General features: G+C 42.7%; 1 protein-coding gene across 1 annotated transcript in view; it reads right to left on the minus strand.

The window, feature by feature from the left end:
- The window catches only part of WIF1 (WNT inhibitory factor 1), a 66,199-nt gene extending 49,350 nt beyond the window's left edge, over nucleotides 1–16,849 (minus strand). Inside the window, exons 1-2 of the mRNA XM_025476708.3 lie at nucleotides 16,687–16,849; nucleotides 15,672–15,811 (exon numbers count right to left, since the gene is read on the minus strand). Coding sequence (XP_025332493.3) covers nucleotides 15,672–15,811; nucleotides 16,687–16,834 — 288 coding nt within the window. The 5' untranslated portion in view covers nucleotides 16,835–16,849. The remainder of the gene's footprint in view (nucleotides 1–15,671; nucleotides 15,812–16,686) is intronic.
- Between the last annotated feature and the right edge of the window lie 402 nt (nucleotides 16,850–17,251).

The following is a 17,251-nucleotide window of genomic DNA, read 5'->3' on the forward strand; positions in this document are numbered from 1 at the left end:
TCACGCCTTCATGCGATCAGATGAGGCCCATCCACACTGGGCAGGGGCGGGGCGGGGGGGTGGGGGGGGTGGGGGGGGGTGGTGCCATTTGCCTTCAGTCTACCAATTCAAATGTTAATCTCCTCCAAAACACCCTCACAGATGTATCCAGAATAATGTCTGACCAAATGTGGCCTAGTTAAGTTGACACATTAAATTAACAATCATATATCATGTTCTCCAGTGTGGTCAGGGCCTGGACTAGGGGAAGTGATCAAGGTATGCAGAGTGTAAATTTAGGGAGGCACTTAACGTACTCCTAGGTTCACCCTGAGTGCCTCACTTGTCTCACTCACCCTACTCCTGGCCCCATGTCCCACTCAAAAGGGCGATTTCATCACCTCTCTTAACTTGACGGGTTTTGTATTAAGGGGACAGCTTTCTACAATCATATAAATACCATTCTAGAAAAGTCCTGGATACGCAGTTTCTCAAGGAATTGATGGCAACAAATATCTGAAATATCAAGAATGAAAACAGATGAAGGGTAATTATTTCTATACTTACCATGGCATGGAATGGTAATCCACTTATATTTTCCACTGAAAATGCTTCCTTATAATTTAAATAGTATTTATTGAATGGGCCCTTATTTATTTTTATCAAGAGGCAAAAGTATTTCTATAAAATCACAAAAGCAAATCTTTTCATGCATTATGGAGGCATGCACAACTATTAAAGATCAGGTTTGAATTATTTTACTTTGGGCTAAAGGCCATTCACTGCAAATTATCACAGTTATTCCTCATATTTAATTATCTACAGTTTCAGCAATGCATGATTTTTTTCAGTTATTAGGAGAACTGAATGAACTCAGTGAGACAGTATCAATGAAGCATGTTTTAAACTATTAAGTGCAATATAAAAAGGTGTCACTATTAGCAGAATGATAGAAATCTCTTACCTTAATTCAAGACAGCTGTACCAGTTTCCACTGTCTCCCTCAGTTTATGAGTAAATGTTCCCCCAACCCCCAGACAATAGGATAGGCAATGATAACTCTCCAAATTCAAGCTGTCGATACCCAAGAAATCAGAAAAATGTAATGATCAAGCTTTGGGAACCAAAGACATTTAGCCAGTCTGGAGCCAAATGGACTTTGCATTCATTTCATTTAGCTTCTGGACTAGATCTTGACCTAATTGATTTGATATTTACCTTGTAAGGCAGGACTCTCTAAATGAAGCTGCTTCATTAAAAATTGATTTGGTTGGACAGGATTGGCCTACTCTTGTATAACACAGAGGGTGAAATAATATATACAGCCAGAGCCCTACTTGGGCATCCGACTACCAGGGTTCACACCCAGGCTCTGCAGATGACTAGGGTATGATCTTGGGCAGGTTACTTACTTTCTTGGCACCTCAGTCTTCTCATAGTATAAAAACAGTATCTTCAGGTCAAAGAATTGGTTGGAGAGTTAAATCCATATAAATTACTTAGAATAGCTGCTGGCACACAGTAAATAATCAATATCAGTTCTTATTAGGTTAAATCACATGAAATTCAACCATTTTTGACCTACTATAAATGACAATTTCAAGTGAGTCAACCTAATATTCTATAAAAGACATTCTGTTTTGGCCTCCTCCAACAGTATGAGCTCTTACTGGTCAGGGTCCTTATCTACTCATGCTCCACAGCACGCGGTGTGCGTACTATAAGTGTCTAAAGAATAAAGGTGCCAGTTCAGGAAATTCTCGGTTTTAAAGAGAATTAAACACGTTGCAGTTTTGTCATGGGTTCTGGAGTCAGATACCTGAGTATCTAGCTGAGTATCCTGGCTCCAACCCCCACTAGCTGAGTGACCTTAGGCATGTTGCATTTTTGACTTTTTTCTGACCCAGTTGCATTTTTGTAAAATGGTGGTATTAGGAGCACTGATCTCACTGGTTGTTGAATTAAACTAGCTAGTGGTGAAAAGTGATTATTAGCAACAACGACTGGCACATAGAATACCAGAAGTGTTAGATATTTTCCTTTTTTCTTCCTTTCCTCCCTCTTCTTCTGTTTCTTCCCTAGTTTATCACACAAGTTGTTTTATGACCCAAAAGATGATTTCACAATCCTAGAAGTAATCCCTGATTCTAGCAATGAACTCTTTTCTCACCAGGGTATAAAGAGTAGAGTACCAGTAAATGCCATCTGTGATCATTTTATACTTTCGCTGAGGATTTAGGAGTCAAGGTTGAAGACATGCAAAACTGCTAATGTGAAGGAGCTGAAGGGACTCAGGCTGCAGGAAATTAATGTTGGTGTCTAGTGGCGGTCAAGGTCTTTAGTCATGCTGTTGTAGGTGCCAGGTGACAACGCTCAATGTCAAATTGAGGATAGAGGTAGATTCCCCATTTTGGTGCAGAACACCATGTTGCACTGAGACTGGGAGGCCAATGGAGAATACAGCCCTCTGTGGCCCCTTGAGTCTTCATAGCTTAGGGAGCATGATGAGGCTCCATCTAGACCTGACAGGCGGGTCTCACCAGGGCCACACTGTACCAGCTGAGGTCAAGACATCTCCCTCCAGGATGGCATGTGCAGAGTCCTTCTAAGAACTCACAGAAATAGCTGGTCTTCACTAGGGAAGAAGCAGGGGTAAATGAACCAGAGACCCTACATCCGCCATGAGGGAGACGACACATCAGCAAACTTTAGGGTATAAATGCAAAGCAGGACTCTCCAAATGGGAGCACACAGATTGTTCGAGTCTTGGGTATTCAGGGTACAGCAGGAAGGCAGGTTGTAGCCCATTATGAAGAAAACTTTCTTTGGTTAACACAATTAAAAGTATTCAGTAACACCTGTGCTAGTAAGTTCCCTGCCACTGAGCATGTTCAACTAGAGGCTGAGAGCCCCCGATTCATGGATGCTTCAGAAAACGTTGGGCTTGATGGGGTGGAGGAGCTCCGGGATCTCTTCCAACTCTGCAATTCTGTTGACACCTAAAGCTACAGCCACAGAAGGCAAAGAAAATCCTGGATGAATACAGAGAGATACTCAAAACTTGACTCCAGCCTGAAACCGAGCAATTGTTTAAAAGGAAGAAAACAGAAAATGGGCATAAAATGAAATCATTCACATTTGTAGTTATTTAGGATGAGTTCTCACATCTACGATGAGTCTAAAATGCTTTCAGTGACGTGGAATTTGAGACAGTTCATTCTCTAACTTACTGAATATATTAATGGTTTAGTGAAATGAGTTACGTAAGATCACGGTACCCCACAAATTGGTCTCTGTTAACAGAGAGCAGCCCCACAGCTTCGAAAAATGTTGAGGTGGAATATTTCACAAAGAAGTAACTTTTACATTGCCACCTGCTGGCTACTGCTGTGACAGCAACAGAAATACAATTTCAAAGACACACCAAGTTCCAACTGGAAACAGGAATATTCATTGAATTTACCAATGACAGGAATCAAATGGCTTCATGAAGTACTCAGAAGGCAGACAGCAGAGTAATTTTACAAGTTTATTGGGGATCCATCCATCAGAGTATTGCCTTAAGTAGGAGATAATCTACATGGACTTGACTTCAGATGTGATTCACCCCCTGGTGGTGCACCCATGGCTAATCCTGAAATAGCCCTTAAAAACGAGGCATACTAACAAAGCCCGTGGTGTAGACACCTAGTGATATAGGGACAATTGTCATATTCATTTCCAAAACAGTAATAATAATAATAACAGCAAGTAGAAGGCAGCATACATGAGGCCAATCTATCTCAAGTACATAAAAGCCATGAAGTGAAGCAGAGCGGTTGTTCCAAGTGGGCATTTATTCGTTTTATAGGTTTTAGGCTACGCCCCAAAGAACACCAGGGACACTATGTAAATCAATTCACACCTCTCCCAACAGTTATGTACCTTGTTCATTTTGCAATTATAACCCACTTAATACTGTGCTCTTGTTGTTTTGTTCATACCTGCTGTCACACTAGACTGAAGGCAAGCTTGATCTCCTTGTGGGCAATCTTCATATATGAATTCTGTTTTTTGTTTGTCTGCTTGTTTAGCATTAAGCACAAGCTTTGGCAGTAGGTAGGTCCTTAAATATTTACTGAGTTAGGGTCAAAACAAGGAAGGAAGAGGGGGAGGTACAGAAGGAAAACCTCAGCTCTCCGAAAGCAGGCTTTTTATTCTCCATCTCCCTATCTTCCCTCTAGACTCAAGTTTTCAAATTCATACCAGACTCTGCTGCGGGAATGTTCAGCAGAAAATTCATGTTTAGGAATTTCCAATTGGGCCCCACTGCTTTTGTACCTCAAACTGTTCTGCTTTTGCTCCTGTAATTAATTTCTCAGTTAAGACATAACTATCCAACCATCTGTCCAACCATCTTGGAGTCATCCTCTAGCCCCTCATTTTCATAACACCCACGTGTCAATTATACTGAGAGATATTCTAGAATCTGTCCTTCCTCCCTCTCTCCACTACTTGTCTTCTTTCACACTCTGTCACCTTGTAACGTCTTAAAGAACTTCCTAATTGGTTCCTAGTCTTCAGCCAGGCACTCCGGCATCTATCCTTCCTCTGCCACCAAAGCTGTCTTTCATACAGGCATCACATTATCACGTATGTAATCATGCTCCCCATTTTCTCCCCCCCCTTCCATTTTCTATAAGACAAGCCAACTATGGCATACAGAAACCATAATCTTTCCAAACTTTTTGGGACTGATAGTCCTTTTCCAACTACACCAGTGATTCTTAATCCTATGTGCCCTCCTACAGGTCATTCAGTGTATGTAGGAAAGCCCATTCCAGCCCCACCTGCCTTGGCCAGTATCTGCCTATTGAACATTTTTTGGGACCCAGGTTAGATGTTACTTCTTCTGTGATATCTTCTTCAGGACATAAGTAATTGTAAATTTACCTGATCAAAGACAAAACCCTTTGGCTTTATGCTCCCATAGCACTTCTATTAGGGCATTTAATGGGGGCCACCTAACTCATATGAAGGTTCTGTGCAAATTACGTACAAGTGTCCCCTCTGGACAGAGGCAGCTCTGTGGCATGTTGTCAGACTTGACAAGTGAGCTGGATTTCTGCTCAGAAGGTTGAACCTGCCACTTTGGTCAGGTTACCTTATGCAACGAAAAAGCCCATCCAACCCCACGCATGGGCCCTGAGAACTCAACACAATTATTATTGCTTTATATGCCACAGTCTTTACCACCAGCTGGTGAATTCCTAGAAGGCAGTTAGATCAATTAAAATTTGTATTCTCAGAACCTCACACATAGTAAGCATTGATAAATGTTCTTTGAATTGTTGTTTTTTGAATGAGAAGACATTCCAGAAGTTATCATAAGAAATCTCTTAAGTATATAAACACGTATATAAGTCTTCTTAGCAAAAAAAAAAAAAAAAAAAAAAAAGCCTTCTTAGCTGCATGATCTTAGGTAAATAATTTGACTTCCTTATTCCCTAGTTTCCTCATTTATAAATTGAGGACATTACTGGTGCCTACTTCAGGCTTTCTGTGAAGATCTGATGAAAGAGTATCTGGCAAAGTGACCAGCCCTGAGTCTATGTTACATGAGTTATTGACTATTATCATCAACATAACAAATAAATAAAGGAGTATTCTGAGACCAGCCCTTTTAAATTTGACAACAAATAAGACAGTTTTGGAGGAAGAATCTTTCTGCCTTGATTTAAGAAACAGGGACAGCTACTGCAGTCTAAATAAGGATATTACCGTCAATGTTACAGTATTGAGGATGTTCAAGAGATAGAATCGCAATATTTTAGAATTTGGAAGGCATTTAGAGATAATCCAAACTTCTTTTCTTATAGATAAAAGAATTGGGTTTAGTGACCTTTCCATGGGTTCTGTTTCTCCCTCCGGCCCTTCCCAAATGTCTGGCCTCATCTCCTCACACACACACACATACTGCCTGCTCAGCCCTGGCCCCCAATATCTTCCCTTGCATACAGCCCCTATCTGGGGCATCACAACCTCTCCCAGAATGCCCTTTTGCAGCTCCTTTGCCTCGGCCTGTGATAGCCTTCCTCTCTACCCCTGACTCCTGTCTCAGCTTCAAGTCCCAGTTCAGTAGTTGTGTCTTTTCTGGCAAAGCCTTCCCCTCCCAACTCAGCCAAGGTTGGCTGTGGCCCCCTTTGTGTTCATACCTCTATCCAGCCCTCATCAGAGTAAGGCTCCGAATCCCAACTGTCTGGCTTTAAATTCCAGCTCTGTCACTTACTACCTGGGTTTCTCTTGCTCTTCTCTGCCTCAGTCACCTTATCTATCAAAAGGAAATAATCATGGGATCTACTTCATGTCTTAATACATTCAACAAATAGTTATCAACTGCTTATTGTGTGTCAGGAGCTGTTCAGGACCTGGAGTAGTGACATGGTGAATGAGACAAAGTTCTTATTCTCGTGAGCCTACACTGAAATGGGAGGGCTGAACAATTAAAATAAAATATAATCAAGTATAATCATTATTTTAAGGGCCATAAAAAATATACAGCAGAGAAGCAGACTCAAGAGTGTTGAGGGCAGTGGCTGTTGTTTTGAGAGGGGAGGCAGGGAAAGAAAGTCTGTTAGAGGAGGTGATATTTGATTGCACATGGGGGAACTGAGTGAGCAAGCCACACAGAAATCTAGCACGAGTGAATTGTAGGCAGAGGCAATTTCATGTGCAAAGGCCCTTGGGCAGGAAGGATGAGCTTGCATGGCAGGGGGCAGAAAGGCTAACAGGGCGACTACCAAGTTAATGAAGCAGACAGTGGGGGAAATGAGATTTTATCCCTAGCACCAAGACTTTTGGATTTTTATCTCCTAAATGTTTCCCCAATCCATTTTCCCCTTCTCTTCATCCCTGATCTTGTATGCTATTATCCCTGATTTCTCTCCTTGCAGTCAACCCGCCTTAAAGCTATCTTCTATCCTGCTGATGCAATAATCTAAATACATAACTCTGACGCCACTATCCTGTGCTTTATAGTTTTCTGTGGACTAACTCAACTTTGTCTGTAGAGTAAATCCCAGGTGCATCAACATTCTGCACAAAGTCCTTTACTTAACTCCTGCCGACCTCTTTACCTCCCACTTGAACATACACGTCAGCCACACCAAACTACTGGTTCCCAGATACCGTCTTTCTGGTCTCTACACCTTGCCTTGAGCTGTTTCCTTTCCCTAAAAACCATCCATTCTTCCACATTGTTTCTTGGCTAAACCAAAAGTCAGATTCAGCTCTGGAGTTACTTCTCTGTTCTCTCATTATAGCCTAGCAATGTCCTAGTACTGCTACAATAGCACTTCTCAGTAATTATTAGGATGATCTGTTTATATATATCTGCCTCTCCAGTTGCTTCTAATTTTCTCAAGGGCAGAGAATTGGTCCTTAATCATGTTTTGCCTCCCCAGGGCATGATCTGTGTTCTGGCCAAGAGCAGCTAGGCAAGAACTGTGTTCATGGCCTGTCTCATACTGTCAGCTAAGAAGTCGATCGTGAATATGTCCCCTGTCTCAGGGCCACACAAGACATAGCTGCTCTATGAGACTGTGTTCAGGCAAATGCGTTTCAAATGACGCCTGACAATTTTCAAGATTCTTTAATCACATTCATCTTAAAATTCAAAAAGAAGGCAAAATCCACATGTCTACCTGAGAAAAACAGAGAACAGAAAGTGTCTTAGAAGGTTGTTTTCTTTTTTTTTTAAAGATTTATTTAAAATAAAGTGAGGGAGTGTGTGTGTGTGGGGGGGCACATGGGTGCACTTGCTGGGGGGGGGTAGGGGCAGAGGGATAGGATCTCAAGCAGACTCCCCGCTGAGCAAAGAGCCCCACACAGGGCTCCATCTCATGTTCCCGAGATCATGACCTGAAACAAAATCAAGAGTCGGACACCTAACTGACTGAGCCACACGGGTGCCCGAGTTTAGAGATTTAACTAGTAAGTTTTAAAAGAAAGGTAAATACTTGAAGAAACAGGCTTATTTTAAATAAAACTATGTCCAGTGTCTACTTCTCCTCATTTAAATGGAAGTATCACCTGCCAAGTGTAATTTCTATATATTTATTGTACTTTGCCTGATAGTTAAAAAGGTTTGGGAGTGGAGAATAGATGCTAAATCAATTCTTTCCCATATCAATGTGCTATTTTCTTTATTTAAGCTTCTTTTTACATTAAGTTCAAAGTTTTAGGCTCCATTAGAAAATTAAATTGATTTTTTTTAAAAGTTCTATGCACTCACAAAATGAGATTTTTTTTTTTTTATCGTTCCATACTCTAATTGCCAAAAATAATTTAACCTGGAACTGAGACTAACCATCACAAAGTTTTCCAAAAGTTTAGTAAAAAAGAAGAACTAATTGATGATTGTAGAAAAGCCACTATCCACCCAACACCTAAACCAAAGATTTATTTAATATATCCCCGGGACAAACCTGCAAAATGTTGAGTCTGTTATTTTCACAGCAGAGAAGAGAGATATCTCCCTGAATTGTTTCTCCCATCTTCTCTCCCCCCAGAACCCTTCTCCATTATTTGACCTTGACCTCTCCTTCGCTGAATTTCCAATGACCTCTCAGATATGATAGGAGGCCCTCATGATCATCTAGAACACGACTTTCTCTTTAAGATCTCCATGCACTTGAACATCCTGAGCTCTCCCCTTGGAAAGAAATTTCCTCCGTTGCTGGTCTGATGAATGCTTCCTCACCCTTCGGGAATGAATTCAGACATCACCTGCTCCGTGAGCTCAGTGAAGAGCTCCTGCCTCTCGTTCCTCCAGGCAGGGAATAGAGTGGCCTTCTTCGTGCTCTCAGCCAATCCCATTCTTTCTAACCTCATGTGGATGAGGATGATGAATATGTGCTTCCTAGACTATTAGCTTCCTGAGAGCAGGGACCACATTTATTCCCCTCCATGTGCTCTATGACTCAGCGTCTATGTTTGTTGATTGACTGCTTGAAGCAGAGAAGTGCGGCAGGGGAGAATAACGGAGGGTTCACAGCAATGGAACCAAGTTACCCCCAGGCTGGCAAATGGGGCAAGTTGGCTAAATTACTGCAGCCAAAGAAGTCCTGACCTGACAAGGCTTCCTTCAGAGATCCTGCTACAGGATGAAGAACATTTTCACTAAACTCTTATTCCCCCAAACTTCTCCTCTCACAACACATCAGGGACATTTAAGTGAAATGAGCTTAATCCAAAACAAAATGCTTTATTGAATATCATTCCTTTCCGCTTCGCCACAACAATTTAAAAGATTTTTATTTGTGCAAGTGTTTTAAAGTCAGGAATAAACACAGAGGATAGTGGTGGAGGGTTTGTTTATGCGCTTTTATACCACCGTGTAAGGAAGACACAGCAGAGTTTACATTTGTGCCATGTAAATCGCTATAGAACCAGATGTGGCTTACAAGGTACCTTGTAACTCATCTCCTCTAAGCAATAAAGGCTTTTTTTTTTTTTTCTGGCAAAAGTTTGAGAAACTTACTGCTGTTTTCTATCAGCAGATACAACAGATGGCTGGCACATGCCTGCTTTGCTAAATGAAATGGGCTCTCTGCAGAATTACTCTTTGATCCCTAGTGGCATGTCCACAACACCACAATGCAAAATACCACAGCGGAGCAGCATCTAAACATTAAAAGTTTAAAGCTGTGTTTTCGATATGAGTACCTTCTTTAAAAAAAATCATGCCCACAGTGAGTAAACATATTCGCATTCCCACTTTGAAACCACGGGCCAGGGGTTAAAAACCGAGGTATTTCCTCCATTTGGTGACATAAAACCACTGCAAAGGTACGATGGCTAACCCCAGGAGTACGCAAGTATGCAACCACTTATAACTACCAAAACAATCACAACTCCATTAGGAAAAAATGTGGACGGTACACATTCAGGGACTTAAATAATAATAATCAGTGTTACCATAACTTAGGGAATTGGAAGAAGGCCGTTAACGGTATTTGGCAGTTCCTTTGAAGAAGGAGGGGAAGTACGCGAATTAAAATTCACTTCTCTATTGCTTTTCTTTCATTTTTGTCAAGGGGAGAAAAGAAGGAAAGAAACATTTTTTTTCTTTCTTTTTTTTAAAAAAGGATTTTATTTATTTATTCATGAGGGACACGGAGAGAGAGGCAGAGACACAGGCAGAGGGAGAAGCAGGCTCCATGCAGGGAGCCTGACATGGGACTCGATCCCGGGACCCCAGGATCATGACCTGAGCCCAAGGCAGACACTGAACCACTGAACCACCCAGGGGTCCCAGAAAGAAACATTTTCATACAGGTCTCCTTTCCTCAACAAGTCCAGTGGGAGATTTGAGGCTACAAACTATAGCCAGTTTAATGGGACTAGTGTGACACTGTACATTGCAAAAACAAGCTATCCAGAGCTGTAGGGGCATTTAAATGCCAGAATCATATTATCTAGTTCATATTATGGAAACACGTCAGAAGGATTCCGCTTTTAAAAAAAAATTAGCAAAAATATGAGTCAGTTTTCAGGAAAATGGTCTGTTTTTTATTTTCCTTTTTGCCAACAGTACCTTCCTCATTTCAAAGCTAACTTTGGGTGCTACTGACTGGAATCATTCACAAAGACACCACTATCCAGACAAAGTCCTTGAGTTTTCCTCATACTGGATTTTGTATTATTATTGCCCTTATCGCTGGCAGTTTGAAGTAACTCAAGAAGTTTTTTAACTGACAGGGAGCTAGGAAGGGTTATGAACACATTGATGTTCTTTACATAGGAGTGAATATTGCACTAGATACACTGTATCTTCACCATCTGTCGTACTTGCTGTTTTCTATGGTGATACATAAAACACAGGAGCACATTTCTGCACTGTAACCCAATAATCGATTCTTCTAAAATATGCATGTGACCACCCCCTTCCCAGGACAGCAAAATTCTCCTCTTCCTTTCCCGTATCCACAATGACATTCTCAGTTATGTATTTAAACATCTTGCAACTGAGAAAAATGAAGCTCTGTCACTGACTTCTAGTGGTTATAAGAATTGGGACCACTATATATGATAACAAGCGTACTTTGAGATCCGGACCTGTTGTTACAAGAGCTTGCTTGGTAATCCACGTGGTGGGTTGGAAGTTAATAGCGACTAGTTATCTTCACCCGGAGAATTTTTATTCCATACACCCCAGTTTCATCCCAGCCCTTGCCAACCATCTCAGAAATCCAAGCATTTGGTCACAAGGAGGTTGGTAAACTAGTACAAATGGCTCAACATAAATCCATCACCACTGCTTAAAAAAGAAAAAAAAAAGCCAACATTAAAAGAGATGCCCTACCAAATGGGTACTAAATTCACAGAACCTTGGCATCTATATGCGGGTGATAGACTATACTACAGTTATTAAAATCAAGTCTATATGATCTTTATAAATCTTTATAAATAAAAATCTATTTATACGGTCTATATAAACAAAAAAATTTGGCCTTGAACCAAATTGGTTCATATGGAAATCAGCAGTGGTGTCCTAGTATTAGAATTCAGATTTGTCCAACAAAACTTCTCATTAAAGTTTTATTTGAAAGTCATTAGTTTTAGAAAGGGCTATTTTCCAAATAAAATATTTAATTAGTGCATCATTTAGAAAACCAAAATGGTCACTCATGGCCCCTACCTGTCCCAAATTTAGAGAAAAATCAGAATAAGGAATGTCTCATTGAAAAATATCAACTATTAAAAGTTATATACAGCAATAAAGAGTATTTTCCCTTAATTACTAAAAATCCTTCAAGCCTAAACTTCTTTAATAGAAATTCTTCTCTGATCTAAAGGCCTCGAAAAGGGGCATGTCAGAAAATGAGTATTTTAAATGGGAGATAAAGTAGAGACAGGGTTTTCCATGGAAAATGAGGATTTCAGTGAGAGGAAGAGGTCAGGTTATCTGATTTCAGATAGGAAAGCCTTTCTATACAGATTTTTAGGGATCGTAAAAGAAAGTGGTGACAATCAGGGATCCCTGGGTGGCGCAGCGGTTTGGCGCCTGCCTTTGGCCCAGGGCGTGATCCTGGAGACCTGGGATCGAGTCCCACGTCGGGCTCCTGGTGCATGGAGCCTGCTTATCTCTCTGCCTGTGTCTCTGCCTCTCTCTCTCTCTGTCTGTGACTTAAATAAATAAATAATAAATAAAATATTAAAAAAAAAAAAAGAAAGAAAGTGGTGACAATCAGATAAGCATTAGTGAATTCTTTGGGCTCCATAGTTACGATCAGCCATGAAAACCATTTGTTTTACCATTTTGTTGAGTGATACATAGTGTAAAAATGATACTGGCTAATAAATGTAAGTAAACTATAATGTAGAACATCATGAAAGTTTTAACTCAAAAAAAAAAGTTTTAACTCTAAAGTAGAGCTTTTTGCACACATTTAATGTAAAATAGTTCTTGAAATTACAAATCAATACACACTCATTGTGGGAAAACAAAAACATAATACACACAGATGTAACTATTGTTGTCACCTTGGAGAATCAGAGGTGTATCAGATGCTTATTCCAGTGTCTGCCTACATATTTTGTAATGTAATCAAATAGAATATACTGATACAGGCTGTTGACTTAATCTGTCATGAATGTCTTTCTATGGCATTGAGTAGATGCCTAGAATATTCTTTTTTTTAATGTCTAGAATACTCTTATTAATGCTTCATTGCATTCTCCTGCCACTATCACCGGACCTTTAGATCCTACCCATTTTTACTTTTATAAATAGCACAATGAGGAACAGTCTTGCACCTACATTTTTATTAACATCCACAATTATTTCCTTAGAATGAATCTCTGGAAATAAAATTTTCCAATCAAAGGGTATCTATCAAACTTTTTGCTATCAGAATAAATAGCCTTGCAAAAAGGCTAACAGGGCCATCAGCCATATATAAGCATGCACTCTTCTCCACATACTCAAAACTCTTTTAAAAACCTGACCAACTTGATTTGGGTAAATGAATCTCACTGTAATTTTTATTTGCATTTGTTTGAAGTAGAACATAAAAGTTATTTCAAATGGCCCCAAGAACACTTTGGGTTAATGGACTAATAATTTATTGGAAAGAGATAATACCTACTGCCTCTAGGTCTTCAATCCTAAAGTTATTTTAACTTTCTCCACGTGTTGCCAAAACACTTAAATATTAAGCTTAAAATTTTGTTAATCAGCTGTGTGTTCTTGCTTGTGTTGAAATCCTAAATGTTTGATATTATTTGGATGAAATAACTAGATAATGAAATGAACTTTTCATTTTCCATGTCGATGTTTTGATGTGGTTTGGCTACAGCCAGAGATGCCTTTCAAAATACTTAATTGGCATTGAAGTGATTATTTTTCTCATCTTCAAAATTTCCATGCATTTCAAAAATTATGCTGCTGGAGTCACATAACTTTATTGAGTAAAATAAGCAAAATTTAAATAGTATTTTTAAATGTCCCTCTATTTGGCATTGTGTAGACCCTACCTTCCTCACCTACTCTCCTAGCTAATTAAAACAGACACCAGAGTTCATGTAGTTACTGATGGTAACTACATCCAGAGCAGACTGAGCATAAAAAGCAAGATAACTTAACCGAAGTGCTAACACTATACTGCATAATGAGATGATTCACAAGGGTGATCAACACCTAAACAGGAGAGAAAAAGATGCTAGAAGCTTCGTGTCCATGCCAGTTCCAACATCTTCTCTAATCCTTTACAAGAGACATTCCTGAGATTGATTCAGAGACTCGTTTTGTACTCAACAATGTGTCAGTATTTGCAAACATGCGCTAAGCTATAAAGCAACAGGGGAGATGACATGATATTTAAGTCTTTGTTCAAAATCCATTCTCCAGAAGACAAATGCATATGTAAAATAAATTAATAAATAAGAACTGTTGACATTTTCTGCTTCTCCTATAGTTACCAAATACTTTCAGCTAGGAAGGCGTGTAAGTCAAGCTACCTTCTTGGTTCTTATAAATTCATAAAAGTATAGGTAAAGATGATGTCCTTTTTAAAACTACAGAATTAGGGACACCTGGGTGGCTCAGCGGTTGAACATCTGCCTTTGGCTCAGGGTGTGATCCCGGGGTCCTGGGATCGAGTCTCACGTCCAGCTCCCCGCAAGGAACCTGCTTTTCCCCCTGCCTAAGTCTCTGCCTCTCTCTGTGCCTCTCATGAATAAATAAATAACATCTTAAAAAAATAAAACTACAGAATTAATATTGATCTCATCTGCCAAGTGGTCAAACACAGATTAAGTCAGGTGAAAAGAAAAGGAGATGACAAAAGGCCATTCACTGCTTTATTATTGATTTCACACTATTCCAAAATTAATAGTCTATGAAGTAACTATAAAGAGGGAATTATAGGAGAAAAGAAATGATCTCCTCTCGAGCAATAAGAGCCTCAGTGAACTTATCTGCCAAATGGGGATATTAGAGTACATGACCTTCCTGCTATGAACCCTGGTGGATCCAAAATCCATTTTGTTTTTTGTTTTTGTTTTATTTTTACAACGATGGAGTGTTGATAGGTCTAGATTCGGTTTATTTTAGAAAACAAAAACAAAAACAAAATGAGAGAACAGACCTGAGGGAAAAAGATGAGTAAAACAGTCACACCCAGCATATAACAGATAATTAGAGGCACCCAATGTGGCTTCTCAATTCAAAATAATTACTTTTTATAAAGTGTTTTCTGGATTGCATTGTTCATGAAAATAGCCATGTAAGTAAATTTAGAATAAAAAAAAAAAAAGACCTGAAAATGTGATTTTAATTATAATTACAATGATTCTCATAGTGGACACATTTTACCGACTAATGAGCAAAAGAATTTATTACTTACTATTTGTCCTCCAGAGTAAATTCTCCAACTGCACAAAAGAAATTAAACTCACATAATATTTATTCTCCCTTTCTTTCCAAAATTAGACATCATTTATGTATTACTGGAAACAAAAGGTAACATACAAAGGATGGTAATGTGCTAAGAAATAAAAGGAATGCTTCTTCATAAAAATATATTGCAGTTTTCTTTTTCCATATGAAAGTATTTAAAACGGTGCTTAAAAAATCAATAGCCCGCAATATTTTACAAATGTGACACTTTTTGAGGCTGTGAACTTCAACCAGAAATACGCAGCATTTACATTGTCCCAGTGAATAACATTCAACAATTTTTTCAAACGCACAACGTCAAAATCACTTACAGAGTTTAATATTTGTTGTAAAGCATAACCAACACCAAGAGTGATTGGGTATATACCATGGCAAAGAATCTTTTAAGATATTATGTTAAATTTTAACGTCAACGATCATAGAAAGAAGTGATGTTGGTGTTTGTTTCTAGAAGCCTGAAGACTCAGAGTCATATCAAAACAGCAAGCTTAGGCACACTGCTCATCTTTTTATTTTTATTTATTTATTTATTTGCTCACCTTTTCCTTTTGGGAATCTTTATGTGACACGTTGGAATAAACGCGAGTAAATTCCTTATTTGCTTTGGAGATGATCCCATGAGAAATCACTCAAAAAAAGTCGTAAAAGTGTAGCAGCCTCCACACTACACAGTATTCTCTCTACCTGCCCATCAGGCAATGGAAATATTACAGGCTCATTTTCTCCACCCTTCCTCGTTATCAAAGCTTACCTGCCCTGCAGCTTGCCAGGTGAAATTCATGGAATGGATATTGACGGGAATGGCTGGCATTCTCTGCTGCGCTTTCCTGAAATCATGGGTGAAAGGGGCCATTTTCCCCTCTGAAACAATCAAGATATCTTCTTCAAATCCTGGTTTAAAAAAATAATAATAAAGTAAAATCAACAGAACCATCCAACCAGACCGACTTCAGAGAAGCCAAAGCAGACAGCGCACGCGGGGGGGGGGGGGGGGGGGGGACGGGGACGGGGGACGCTCAAGAAGGAGCGTGGTGCTCCCTGCCAGGCACCTGTCCTTGCCCCACCTGATTGTCCTCGACGTGTGATGAGAGCAGCGCCAGCACTCAGGCCTTCGGGGAAGGCAGGGGACGGGGGGCGGGGGGGGGGGGGTCCCCGCGGCGCCCACCCTACAGCCGCAGGGCCGTCGGCGCCCGCACCCGCGCCACCGGAACGCTGGGCCCGCTTAGGGGTCTCCAGGCTCCGCCGAGGGACGCGCGCTGTGGGGAGGGGGGTGGAGCGCATCCCGGGGAGCGAGGAGGCTCCGCGGAGGGACGCGCGCAGGGGGGCGGGGGGGCGCGCTCCGGGGGGTAGGAGAGCATCCCAGGGAGCGAGGCTCCGCGGAGGGACGCGCACTGGGGGGTGGCGGGGAGCATCCCGGGGAGCGAGGAGGCTCCGCGAAGGGACCCGCGAAGGGACGCGCGCAGGAGGGCGGGGAGGGCGCATCCCAGGGAGCGAGGCTCCGCGGAGGGACGCGCTCGGGGGTGGCGGGGAGCATCCCGGGGAGCATCCCGGGGAGCGAGGCTCCGCGGAGGGACGCACGCTCGGGGCGGACGGGGGGCGAGCATCCCGGGGAGCCAGGCTCCGCGGAGGGACGCGCGCTGGGGGCGGGGAGCATCCCGGGGAGCGAGGAGGCTCCGCGGAGGGACGCGCTCGGGGAGGGGTGGGGGGCGCATCCCGGGGAGCGAGGCGCGGCGGCCCCCGGTGCGGGCGCGGCGGCGGGGCCTTACCGATGAGCGCTCTGGCCTGGCGGGCGTCGATCCACAGGTACAGGCTCTCCTCGCGCGGCGGCCCGAGCTCGGCGCGCAGCCCCAGCAGGCAGGGCAGGAGGCCCCACAGGCCGAGCGCGGCGGCGGGGACGGCGCCCCTGCGGGCCATGCTCCCGCCGACTGCCGCCCCGGGGCTCCCCCTCGCCTGCCCAGCCCGCGAGCCCGGTGCGAGCGAGAGCGCGACGGAGCGAGCCCTCGGCGGACGCAGCGCGGAGGCGGGGCGGGAGGTGCCGGCACGCGCGGCGAGGCCCACAGCCCCGGGGTTAAATACGCGGCCGCGCGGGCGGGGGGCGCCGTCGGGGGCGGAGGCCGAGGCGCCGAGGGGCGCCCGCGGGGGGGCGCGGCGGCCGCGGCTGGGATGCTGGGGACGGGCACGGCACGGCACGGGGACGGGGACGGCCGGGGACGGCCGGGGACGGCTCCGCCCCGCGCGGCGCTGCAGGAGGCGCTGCGCCCCCGCTCCCCGCCTTCCGCCGCCCCCGCTGCCCAGCCGTCGGCGCCCGCCCTCCGCGCGTCCCCTCGGGGG

The sequence above is a fragment of the Canis lupus genome, chromosome 10 (genome assembly GCF_003254725.2).
Source record: "Canis lupus dingo isolate Sandy chromosome 10, ASM325472v2, whole genome shotgun sequence".
Classification (NCBI taxonomy): domain Eukaryota; kingdom Metazoa; phylum Chordata; class Mammalia; order Carnivora; family Canidae; genus Canis; species Canis lupus.